At 40.1% G+C, this 13733-nt stretch overlaps 1 protein-coding gene across 1 annotated transcript in view; it reads left to right on the forward strand.

Annotated features, from left to right (window-relative positions):
• LOC122123298 (zinc finger protein OZF-like) overlaps positions 1–9772 on the forward strand; it is a 32695-nt gene extending 22923 nt beyond the window's left edge. Inside the window, 3 exon segments of the mRNA XM_042697657.1 lie at positions 7274–7617; positions 7954–8042; positions 9739–9772. Of these exon segments, the coding sequence (XP_042553591.1) occupies positions 7274–7617; positions 7954–8042; positions 9739–9772 (467 nt within the window).
• The last annotated feature ends 3961 nt before the right edge of the window (positions 9773–13733 follow it).

Raw genomic sequence — 13733 nt, forward strand, 5'->3', positions numbered from 1 at the left:
AGGGATCTTTGGTCTTACAAGAAAAATCACAGAAGAAACCTTGAGGTAATATGTCTTCTCAAGGTTGTATGCTTTGTAGATGTTGCCTATCATCAGGTGTGTCACTCCTATATTGTGTATTTTATGTTGTACATTTTTTTAGCCCTGTATCTCCAGTAGGATGGCCAAGGTTCTTCCCATGACTGTTTAGGAAAGTGACCATTAGGAACTTCTCAAACCAGGGTTTACATCATCTTTACTCATGTTCTGTGGCCAAAGCATGCTAAATGTCCAATTACAAGTCATTGCATAGGTGTGCAATGGGTACAGTGAAATTTGCCGTTTGACAATCATTATTGAAATAATATCACACCAGAAATATATTCTGTATATATTTTCCTCTATAACATTTGATAAAAACTACTGAGTTACATCAGACATGCATTCCATGGACTTTAAATATGTACATCAATGAGGTAGAACATAAATTCCAATGGATACCTAGGATACCTTTGCATTAAAAGAAAGCAGTTCATACATCCTGAAGTACATTCAGTAATAACTACTTTTAGTGGAAATGTGATATGTTTTTGCTTTCAATTATTCATTTTTTTGGGGGGGAAACTTTCATTTTTTTGGGGGTCCATTCGTGGGGCCTGAACTCTGGGCCTGGGCGCTGTCCCTCAGCTCTTCTGCTCAAGGCTAGCGCTCTATCACTTGAGTCACAGTGCCATTTCCGGCTTCTTTTCTTTTTGCTTATGTGGTGCTGAGGAATCGAACCCAGGGCCTCATGCATGCAAGGCAAGCACTCTACCACTGAGCCACCTTCCCAGCCCCGGAAACTTTCATTTTTACAAATTTAGTATGTACGTAAACATAGAAATTAGTTGCTTTAATGATATCTATGTACCAGGAAATGGGCTGGATTTGTGTTTATAGGAGACATTAATGCTCTTCTTGAGACATTAAAGATTCTTCTCTTTAAGAAAGCTTTATGCTTTTCCAAACCATGTATCATGCTTGCAAGAGGAAATTCTGGGGCAAAATACTCACAGATTCTTTTCTGAATATGTCATTTGCCTTATATCTCAGCCATGCTTCCAGAATCTTCTGTTCATTGTCAGCAGCAAGAAAGAATGAAAGGATCTCTGGTGAGTTTTTTATTTGTTATTTTTATTTCTCATTTGTTTTCCACCATTATATGAACCTAAGATGTTCAAGAATTAAAAACAATGGTCTGGGAAGGTAGCTCAGTGGTAGAGCACTTGCCTTGCATGCTTGAGAACCTAGGTTGGATTCCTCAGCACCACATAAGCAAAAAGAAAAAAGCCAGAAGTTGTGGCTAAAGTGGTGGAGCGCAGGCGTTGAGCTGAAGAGCTGAGGGACAGCGCCCAGGCCCAGAGTTCAGGCCCCACGACTGGACCCCCCACCCAAAAAACAAAACAAACAAACAAGAATTAAAAAGAATACCAGCCACACAGATTCAGCCTCAGGAACATATTCTTAAATCAGATAAAGATGGCTTGTAGATTTAGCAGATAAAGATTGCTTGTAGATTTAGCAGATTAAATGGTTATATTCTTTCTAAGTTAAATGCAGATTTGCTTCAGAACGTCTATGTTTTGTGTTGTCATAAAATTGATTCACACTTATTATGTGATGTAATGACACCAAGGAGGTTATATCTCATGAAAGGTGAAGGATAGATTGCAACCAGATCACATCCTCATGAGTAACATTAAACTATCTCAATGATATTTTCCTAGAATTGCTGAAATAGTCTGGTCACACACAACTTCATTTGTTCTTTTTTTTTTTTTTGGGTCCGGTCGTGGGGCCTGAACTCTGGGCCTGGGTGCTGTCCCTCAGCTCTTCAGCTCAAGACTAGCGCTCTACCACTTGAGCCACAGCGCCACTTCCGGCTTTTTTCTTTTTGCTTATGTGGTGCTGAGGAATCAAACCCAGGGCCTCAAGCATGCAAGGCAAGCACTCTACCACTGAGCCACCTTCCCAGCTCAACTTCATGTGTTCTTAAGAAATGATTAACCTACATGTACTTAAATTAATCTCCATATATACTTCTTGGGCCACTTCATGGTCTTGGTCTTACTTGAAACTATATTTGTTGCTAAACTTTATGGTCTTTCTACAAAACCCTGTTTGTTTTCTAAAGTATCCTTACAAGATTGCTTTCCTCTATATTCTCCCTCCATTCTTGATTTTCTACTCACTAGTGTTGGTTATTTTTCTGTTCCTCACTCTTTGTATCTATCTTTTAATCTTTTTTTTTTTTTTTTTTACTTTTTTCATTCCATCTTTCCTCCATATGTGTCTCAGTTGTTTCTTTTCTTCAAATGGTCTATCTGGGAGCTAGTTTTTCTTAGTGATCAGTTTTACTTTGCTGACGTGGCTCTTATGATTAACATTTTTCTTACTCATTATATAGGAAAATTGTTTCCTAGAGAGTTCTACAGGATTCCAGAACCAAAGACAATTAGAGAAACACAAAAACATAAACAGATAGACTTAGGGGAAATTAGGGTTTTGAAGGCTCTCTGGCACTTGGTTCCTGGGTATCAGCAAGCTAGCATAGTTCCTTGAGTGCACACAGGGAAGATTACTATTGATAACATGTAAAAATGAACAATCTATATTAATAGTACAATCAGAGCCACAACAGGTTGTGGGGGAAACATATTTCCTTATTCTCCTGAGACAGAAGACTGGCGCCCAGAGAAAATGCAAACATTAAGTTCACCTTCCCTAGCCCTCAAGTTAAACAGCACCTCAGTTTCAGCTGCTATCTTTCTAAAACTAAGGAAAAAGCCTGCACTCCAGTTTCTAAACCCTCTCCAGAATTCTCTTTTAAGCCTTCTGCATCCAGCTCTCAGTGCTCTCAGTGCAGTCAGGCTGGAATTCCAACCTCTCAATCCTTTACCCCCTGCAGCTCAACTTCAGAGTTCCATACAGAAAAGTACTTCCTTCCCCCAATTGATACACTACAAGAAAACCTGATTTCTCCTGCTTCTGTTATCTTTGGTAACTTCATTTGATGTGGTATTCAGTTTTGTTTTTCCTTCCCACTACTTTTGAATATTTTAATTCACTGCCAGTATAAGATTTGAACTACTTTTGATAAAAAAAAAAACAAAAAAAAACAATGCAGTGCTGAGGTTTTCTCTATTAGAAATATCACTTGTTGCAAAATCTCACAGATGTTTGCTCAGGAATTGATTTTGATCTCTGAGGAATTTCACTATTAACTAACACAAGTGGAAATATATCCTTAGCGATCTACTGTTGAAATGACTCAGGAATATGTGCCACATTTGAGCATTTGGTCATATTTATCATTTTTGTCATCTTGAGTGTTCCTTGAGCCTGCATAAATTTGCCTCCACCTTCCATGAAGGCCTATTAAAATGAAAATCGTGTCAAGGAACATTTTATTCCCCTCCTACCTATATTTTGTATTGTAGAATGTAGGGAAACTTTACAAAATTCCATGGTAGCAGTTCTTTTTTATGTAGGAAGGAAATACCAGGGTATCTATGACCACATTTCAATATTTAGTATTTAAACCAAACATGGTTAACCTAGGATATTTTTTTTTCTTTTTTTTGGGGGGGGGTCCAGTCGTGGGGTCTGAACTCTGGGCCTGGGCACTGGCCCTCAGCTCTTCAGCTCAAGACTAGTACTCTACCACTTGAGCCACAGCGCCACTTCCGGCTTTTTCTCTTTGCTTATGTGGTGCTGAGGAATCAAACCCAGGGCCTCATGCATGCAAGGCAAGCGCTCTACCACTGAGCCACCTTCCCAGCCCAACCTAGGATAGTTTTATGTGGGAACTAAATCAAATCCTATAAGGGCCCAAAAAATCATTAGCTTCTTTCTGAAGTACTGCTACTGTTTTTTAACATTCATGTGGACACTGTTTTCATAGATCTGGTCATGTTCTATGTTCTGTATTCCATGTGATATCCTGAATGTGTGCTGCTTCCTTATTATAGTACTTGTTAATAGTAGATCTAAATAGGATTTATGATGATGCAGTATATGTAAATGCAGGAAAAATATTTGTGTAATTCATTGTTACCCTGATATGTACTAAAATTTTATCAAAAAATGATAATATCATTTTTAACATACCTCTTTAGACTTATTGTTGTCATGCCAGATTATTGTCTCCTTAGAATTTTTCTTTTTGGGGGGTCTCGTCCTGGGGCTGAACTCTGGGCCTGGGCGCTGTCCCTCAGCTCTTCAGCTCAAGGCTATTGATCTACCACCTGTGCCATAGTGCCATTTCTGGCTCTTTTCTTTTTGCTTATGTGGTACTGAGGAGTAGAACCCAGGGCCTCATGCATGCAAGGCAAGTGCTCTACCACTGAGCCACCTTACCAGCCGTCCGTAGAATTTTTACCTTGTCTCTGTTGCTAGCAGCAGAAATGTGTTTGCATGCATTTGGGAAACCGTAATTTTTATTGGTCTTGGGCTTCAATTCTGGGCCTGGCTGTTGTCAATCAGCTCTTCAGGTCAAGGTGAGTGCTCTACCACTTGAGTTACAGTGCAACTTTCAGTTTTCTGGTAGTTTATTGGAGTAAGTGTCTCATGGACTTTCCTGCCTGGACTGGCCTTGAACCATGATCCTCAGACCTCAGCCTCCTGAGTAGGTTGGATTGAACACATAAGCCACCAGTGCCCTACAAATCTGTGTATTTTAATGACCAGGTTAATATATTGTCAATTATTTCTAATTTGCTATTTAATTCTCTCAGTGAATAGATAACACAGCAAGCTGTGAACATTTTATGTAAGACAAAAGCATACCTGTAGGGGTTGGGAAGGTGGCTTAGTGGTAGATCGCTAGCCTTGCATTCATGAGGCCCTGGGTTCGATTCCTCAGCACCACATAAGCAAAAAGAAAAAAGCCTGAAGTGGTGCTGTGGCTCAAGTGGTAGAGTGCTAGCCTTGAGCTGAAGAGCTAAGGGACAGTGCCCAGGCCCAGAGTTCAGGCCCCATGACCGGACACCCCCCCCCCCCAAAAAAAAAAAAGCATACCTGCAGCATAATGAAATACCAGATTGGAGTTCTCATAACCCAGGTCTGAATTCTTGATGGATATGTGCCATTACAGAATTTGATATCATTTGATGATGTGGCTGTGGACTTCACCTGGAAGGAAGGGCAGGATCTGGATCCTGGTCAGAGGACCCTTCATAGAGATGTGATGCTGGAGACCTATAGCAACCTCATGTCCTTGGGTGAGCAAAGGTTATTTTTACATAGAAGATCAAGTGCTTTTTATTTTACTAGACATTAGACTGTTTATGTTATTTAGGGATAAGATTCCAGTCCATGGGAAGTATCATTTCTTTCTAAGGGAAACTTCAACTTGATTATATGTAACTCAAGAGCTAATTTTATTCTCACTCTTTAAGAAAGCAAATCAGTAGTTGGACAAAAGTCAACTATGTTCCACTAATACAAGACTGACTTCCCAGACTTGGAATGATTATTATAGGTGGATCTACAGTCTATATACTACTGATTATGATGTGGAAATCAGTAGTTGAAAGTTTGTGTTTGTAAGCCAAACCCGATATAGGGTTTAGTGCTTCAACTTCGAATTCTAGATACTCTGGAGGCTGAAATCTGAAGATTTTGGTTTGAAGCCAGCAACTGTAGAAAAATGACCATGAGACTCTTATCTTCAATTAACCATTCAAATACTAGAAATGTAGCTAACATTCAAACTAGTAGAATGCTAGCTTTGAGAAAAAGAGCTGAGTTCAAGCCACACAATTGGCACAATAAACCCAAAGCTGGGGAAACTCCACAATTGAGCTGTTAAGAATTGAGAAACCATGGGCTGGGAAGGTGGCTCCGTGGTAGAGTGCTTGCCTTGCATGCTTGAGGCCCTATGTTCAATTTCTCAGCAGCACATAAGCAGAAAAAAAAAAACAGGAAGTGACGGTGTGGCTCAAGTGTTAGAGTGCTAGCCTTGAGCTGAAGATCTGAGGGACAGTACCCAGGCCCAGAGTTCAGGCCGTACAACCGTCCCCCCCCCAAAAGAAATAACAATTGAGAAATAAGATTTAGTAGCAACCTTGGGAACAGGATGTCTGCGACCTTACATTAATGATGACCCAGCAAGAGCAATAGTTCTCCACTATTTCTTAATCACAGGGCTCTGTGTTCCTAAACCTAAATTGATTGTCAAGCTGGAGCAAGGTGCAGAACCATGGATAAGAGAAGGCTCAGAAGAGAATTTCACAGGTGGGTTAAAGCATCTTGAATGGTAATGATGGGTCCAGAGCCCAGTTGGTCTGTTTATCTTGAGCTGTACAGAGAAATAGTATTCCTAGTGCCCCTGAGTCATGTGTGGCAGAGAACTAGGTGATCCTTTGTCTCAAGGAATTGTCAATCCAGAATTCACGTGGAGACAAACTGAATTTTGTGTACCAGTGTAGTTAATGTTAGCAATTCTCTTTGTCTGTAGAGAAGTCATTCTGAAAGAGAAAAACACAATGAGAAATGTAGAAAAGGTGATCTCATTTTCCTTTAAACCTGTATGATGCAGGTAGGAGGAAAAGAGGAGTATGCTAGGGCTGCTATCCTGTGATCAGGACAATTTCTTATCAGTGGTGCTGGGCATAGAGGGAGATTCAGAATTGAAGCATTAAGAGGATGTAGCTGAATAATGTAAGTACATATTTCCTGGAGAAAAATAGAAAAATCTGAAAAACCAAAAACATTGTTTTCTATTGTAAAATATCAGTACTACTTTCTTAATTACTACATTGTGTAGAAAAGTATATATTCTGCATAAAACAATGCTTTGATATTTGAAAATCTAGTAACAGAATGTGAGGAAATATCTTTATATTAAGGAATTTATGGATCTCATTTATGTTTTTGTCTATTTTTCTATTATTCATTTTAGATGTCCCAGAAATGGAGGATGTGATTAGCACCTGTCAGGAAAATCACAATGAATATCTATCTGAAGTAGCAATCATGAATAGTAACCCAGGGGAGGAAAAAGTGAGACTTATAAGAAGTTTTAATTTGAGCTCAAAACAGAAGTCAGAACTGATTAAGAATAATGGGAAGTCCTTAGGGATGAGGACAGAAAAGCTCCATGGGTGTCAGAATATGGGTGATTTCAGTGAGCCTGGTAAGATATGTGCTGCATATAGTCCTCATGTTTCTTCTGTAGTTGAAGAATATAAACAATGTGAAAGGTCTTTCACCAAGAAGACACACCTTATTCTCCCTCAGAGAACACAAACAGGAGAGAAACCTTATGAATGTAACATGTGTGAAAAGATTTTCACCTGTAAGGCATATCTTACTGTCCACCAGAGAATCCACACAGGAGATAAGCCATATGAATGTAACGTGTGTGGAAAGTCTTTCACTCAGAATTCACACCTTACTGTCCACCAGAGAAGACACACAGGAGATAAACCTTTTGAATGTAACATGTGTGAAATGTCTTTCACCACGAAGTCAAACCTTACTATCCACCAGAGAAGACACACAGGAGATAAACCTTTCAAATGTAACATGTGTGAAATGTCTTTCACCACGAAGTCAAACCTTACTATCCACCAGAGGACACACACAGGAGAGAAACCTTATGAATGTAACGTTTGTGGAAAGTCTTTCACCCAAAAGCTACACCTTACTGGCCACCAGAGAACACACACAGGAGAGAGACCTTATGAATGTAACGTGTGTGGAAAGTCTTTCACCTGGAAGATACACCTTACTGTCCACCAGAGAACACACACAAGAGAGAAACCTTATGAATGTAACATATGTGGAAAGTCTTACTCTTGGAAGGCAGCCCTTACTGGCCACCAGAGAACACACATAGGACATAAACCTTATGAGTGTAACATGTGTGGAAAGTCTTTCACCTGGAAGTCAAACTTCAATGTCCACCAGAGAACACACACAGAAGACAAACCTTATCAATGTAACACGTGTGGAAAGTCTTTTACCCAGAAGGCATACCTTATTGTCCACCAGAGAACACACACAGGAGAGAAACCTTATGAATGTAACTTGTGTGGAAAGTCTTTCACCCAGAAACGATACTTTACTGCCCATCAAAGAACACACACAGGAGAGAAACTTCATGAATGTAACTTGTGTGGAAAGTCTTTTACCTGGAAGTCATCGCTCACTGCCCATCAGAGAACACACACAAGAGAGAAACCTTATGAATGTAACATGTGTGGAAAGTGTTTCACCTGGAAGTCATACCTTACTGTCCATCAGAAAACACACAGGAAAAAAACCTTATGAATGTCATATGTGTGGAAAGTATTTCAGCCAGAAGCCAGACCTTACTATCCACCAGAGAGCACACACAGGAGAGAAATTTTGTGAATGTAACCTATGTGGAACGTCTTTCATCCAGAACGTACACCTTTCTGTCCATCAGAAAAAAACCACCAGAGAGAAATGCTATGTATGTAGCAGGCATGGAAATTCTTTCACCTGGAAGGCACAACTTCACATCCATCACAGAACACAAGGAGAGAAACCTTATGAATGCAACCAGTGTGGAAAGACCTGGAGGTCACAGCTTAACACACATAAGTTGATTCACACAAATGAAATAACTTAGGATTGTTCCAAATGGGAAAAGTCTTTCACGGTAATAAAATTGAAATTGCAACACAGAACCCACACGGCATAGAAACCTTATGGTATAACAGATGTTGAGTCCTCCAACTAGAAGACACAGCTCAGGGTTCATCACAACACACACACACACACACACACACACACACAAACACAAAGAGGAGAGAAATCTTATGTAGGAAAAATAAATGGGAAGGTTTTCAAGAAAAAGTCCTAACTCAGTTTGCATCAGAGAACAGACAGGCGAGAAAATAAAAATGTAACAATTGTGGAAAGTCCTTTACCAAGTAGTCATGGATCCAAGTTCATAGGACACACACAGCGGAGTAATCTTAAAAATATTACAAATGTGGAAAGCCTTTGATCTGAAAGGAATCGCTCAGTGTTCATCAGAGAACTGACTCACATAGGAGAAAAGAAAGTAGTGCACAGAACAAATGATTTTCAATCAGAATTGAATCCTCAGTATATGTGAGAGCATACACAGGACAGAAGTTATGAGTATCGAAAACATTTTGCCAGAAGTCACATCTGTACAGGTATCAGAGACCTGGACACATGACAGAATCTCTGTAAATATAAACATGAGAGGAAGTCTTTCAACCAGAAGCCAACCTTCAGCAAGTATTAGAACATTCACCCAAGAAAGAAGCCCAACCTAGGAAAATCTTTGTCAGAAAACCTCTGTAAATTATACAGAGAAATCCTTCATGGCAGAGTTAAGCTAGGTGTGATGGGAAACCATTCTTCACTCTTCAGCTTTCTAAGCCGACATTTCTCATCCTTTCATTGTGTTGAGTGTGGATGATGTCTTTCAATATTATTCAAAGCATGTAGAAACAATCAGTCTTGACAAGTAATTCAGAGATTGAAGTTATTAATTTGTGTCTTTTATACTAAGGAATAGTTTGTTAGGGTAATTTGATAAACTCTTAGAAAAATGTGCTCTGGGCATTTGGGACTGGATTCAGATCATTTTCAACATGGTTAGGGGAACAATAGATGGGTAAAGACTGTTATGATAGGAGGCAAGAACATGAGAACAACCAGTTTTCTATTGCTCCCTTGTCTCCCTCTGAATGTGTGATCCATGTCTTATAGTACAAATGACTTACTTATTCCAGTTCAGTTTTGAATGGAAGATCTGATGGAAGATATTAGTCCTTATTGCAGTACATCCATAGTAGTAAAATCTTTCTCAGAGCGGGTAACAATGCTTGATTGGAAATGTATTCATGACCTTCCTCATAATTGTATAATCAATCTATACAGTATCTTTATAATAAAAATATATTTTTTCAAAAATGTGGTTGATAAAGACAAGAGTCTCTGCATTTTGTGGGGGAGAACCCCAAAATGTCTTCAGTGCTTGCTTTTTTCTTTAATTAATTACTGGTGATGAACAACTTGTGATTGATTCACTCTTAGTCCATTTAGTTGTTCTGCTGAGTGAGCTATGATAAAACACCAGTGTGGACGATGTGATGAGCCTGCATTTTCTCAATGTTCTAGAGGCTGATTACAAATTTTCTTGGCCTTACTTTGAAATACAATATGATGTTCCATATTTTGTTTGTGCAATGAGTATATATCCATGCCATGAGTATATATCCAAAACCCAGAACACATATACATCTGAAGTGGGTATCATTTTTTTTTTTTTTGGTCTGGTTGTGGGGCCTGAACTCTGGGCCTAGGCACTGTCCCTCAGCTCTTCAGCTCAAGGCTAGCCCTCTACCACTTGAGCAACAGTGCCACTTCCGGCTTTTTTTTGTTGTTGTTGTTTATGTGGTGCTGAGGAATCGAACCCAGGGTCTCATGCATGCAAGGCAAGTGCTCTACCACTGAGCCATCTACCCAGCCCCGAACACATATTTCTTTGTTATGAGAAGAAGGCTTTCATTTGCTATCTCATATAGGACCAAGATAGATAAGACATTCGGAAAAATAAGACATTTTGCAATCACTCACAAAAATTTAAGTTAACAAAAAGTAAAACTATCTGCCACTTGAGCTATAGCATCACTTCTAGGCCGAGAGGAAGGAAGGAAAGAAGGAGGGAAGTGAGAGAGGGAAAGAGGAAGGGAAGGAAGGAAGAAGAAGGAAGAAACAAACTTCAAAAGAAGAATGTTTAGTATTTGGTGAATGTGAGAATTATTCTTTCAGAGGTGGGGCTCAAGAAAAATGGCTTTTACAAAAAGCAAATTCTTGAACTGTTTACAAAATGATAAAGAGGATGTAACATTTTATAAATTGATTTAATAATACAGTAATATTAAGTAAGGAGGTCAGGTGTGGCTGGTGCCCTTTTGGCCACATGGTGGATGGTGGGGTCTGTTTTCATTCAGGGGGAAGGAAATGCCCCATCCATCACTTGCCTCCCAAATGATGGGTGTGGCTGGATCCCTGGAAGCAGGCATGGACATTTGTCTGATATGTTACTCAATCTGTTAGTTCAGTTTTTGGAACTGGGAATTTCCTGTAGCCCTGCCTCCTGCTTAAACCCTATTTAGGCTGCAGCAACAGTGGCACCAGATGCCATGCCACATGTCTCTGTGATCATGTCCTGTGTCCTGTCTCCTGGCTTGTCTCTGGTCATCAGTGTCCCAATTCAGCACTCTCTTGATGCTCATTGGTTTCTTGGTGTTGCTTTTATTCTTTTTTTCCTTTCTGTCCTGTTTCCAAGCTGTCTAAGTGTATTTGTGGACTGCAAGTCTTTGTTACAACAGGCTGCTTGCAGACTGCTAGCTGTGTCATAGACTCCAGTATTCCATCTTCCAAAATGTGGCTTCCAACAAATATACTGTCTTCTTTTACAGAAACACAAAGGTTGACCTAACATTAGAATTTCTAGAGCCAAGATAGATGCCCCTGTATAGTTATGTAATAAAAGATATCCTGGCGGCATTTTGAAAAAATGTCTGTTGCATCAGAAAGTGCTTAATAAGTAAATCAAGACCAAGAGTCCAGAACCTATATAAGCCAGTCATCTAGATATGTCCAGAGCTGTTTGGTTACAAGAAAAGCTCTACTGGGTCTGGGAAGGTGGCTCAGTGGTAGAGCGCTTGCCTTGCATGCATGAGGCCCTGGGTTCGATTCCTCAGCACCACATAAACAAAGAAAAAAAAGCCAGAAGTGGCGCTGTGGCTCAAGTGGTAGAGCACTAGCCTTGAGCTGAAGAGCTGAGGGACAGTGCCCAGGCCCAGAGTTCAGGCCCCACAACTGGACCCACAAAAAAAAAAAAAAAGAAAAGCTCTACTTTCACACTTTCATGAAGGAATGTATTTGTGCCAATATGAGGTGTTGAACTCAGGAACTGAGTTGAAGCCAGTCAGAACTGGCTTCAAAGGGGATTCTCTCCTCTTGGCCTCCATAAAAGCTAGGAATCAAAGCATGATCCCTGTGGGCTGTTCTGAAGAAATCTCTGTCTGGGAACAAGAGGTTTCATTCAGTGCTTCACCTCCGGCTTCCTGTCCCTTCAACAATTTCAGTATTTATTTTAATTGTTCAAAGAGAATCCTTAGATCCTGCCTATGATTCCATTTACGAGATAAGGACAGTGGACTTCACATTGCCAGATTTAGCTAGGTTCCAAGCTTAACCCCTTCCCTCACACTGTTCACCCTTCTCCTTATCTACAGAGGCCTAGTAAAAAAAAAATAGAGGGATTGGGAGGCCCTTGGCCTTCCTACTTATCACACACACACACACACACACACACACACACATACACACACACACACACCCTGGCCATTTGGATATAGCTCATTCTATTTTTCCAAATTGGATGCTTTCTGATAAAGGATGGTTCATGGACTGGAGTCCTTCTAGCTAGGCCTGTCATATAGCTGTAATTAAAAGGCATGAACCAACATACCACATTCATTCGAAGTATCCCTGATGATACCATTTTATTATTGATTTTATTATTTTTGTTATTATAATTTGGCCAACACTATTGCTTGAGCTCAAACTTTAAGGGACTTACTGCTCACTGAATTGGTAAAGCACCCTTTCCTCCTTTTAATTTAAAAACAGCAATTAAAAATGAGCAATTACACTCCCTGATGTGTGGAATCTTAGCTACTCAGGAAGCTGAAATTAGAAAGGTAGTATTTGTAGGCCATCCCAAGCAAAAGCTTCATGAAAATGGTATCTTAGCCAATAAAAGATGGATCTGCTCATATGTGCCTATCTTGTTTGCTACTTGTGATATGTAATTATAAAAATTAGTGTGTAGAAAGGCCCAGACAAGGAAGCAAAACCCTAAGGTGCAAAATCAGTGATACAAAAGGGCATCTGGTATAGAAGGGAAAGGAAGCCTCACAAATTTTTGCCCCTGAATTCAACCTGTGGACCACTAATATTATCTGTGCAACAATACTTTCTTCCAAATATTTAGCAGAAGAATTTGAATGTGGTTTACAGAATGATAGGTAAACAGTCCTTTACCAAGTGATTGCAAAAGCACCTTTGCATATGTCTATATGATGTTGTGAATTTTATATCCTATTCTGTGGAAACCATGAGTCCTGGTTAGAACAAGTAGTTAAAATCTCATGATCTAGGGGCTGGGAGGGTGCCTCAGTGGTAGAGCGTGTGCCTTGCATGCCTGAGGCCCTGGGTTCCATTCCTCAGCACCATATGAACAAAAAGAAAAAAGCCAGAAGTGGCACTGTGGCTCAATTGGTAGAGCGCTAGCCTTGAGCTGAAGAGCTGAGGGACAGCACCTAGGCCCAGAATTCAGGCCCCACGACTAGACCCCCCCCCAAAAAAAGAAAAAAAAGATCTTCTGATTTAATGGCACTGGTGCTTCACATTGGGACTCTTAGTTGCTCAAAAGTATGTATCTTTTAAATTGCAGGGGTAGCCTTGACTAATTTAAATGAGCAGACATTTTGTTTTCCTGGTCCTCATGCATGAACTCAGGGCCCAGGTGCTGTGCCTGTGCTGCTTTTGCTGAAGTGTATCATTCTACCACTTGAGCCACAGCAAACCAGGTTTGTCTGTGCATGTGGACCTGAGGAATAGAACCCAGCTCCTCATTCATGCAATGCAAGCACTGTACCACTTCCCTACCTTGCCTGTCCTATAAG

Source organism: Dipodomys spectabilis, unplaced genomic scaffold, assembly GCF_019054845.1.
Source record: "Dipodomys spectabilis isolate Male_0828 unplaced genomic scaffold, ASM1905484v1 ptg000227l, whole genome shotgun sequence".
In the NCBI taxonomy this organism is placed as follows: Eukaryota; Metazoa; Chordata; class Mammalia; order Rodentia; family Heteromyidae; genus Dipodomys; species Dipodomys spectabilis.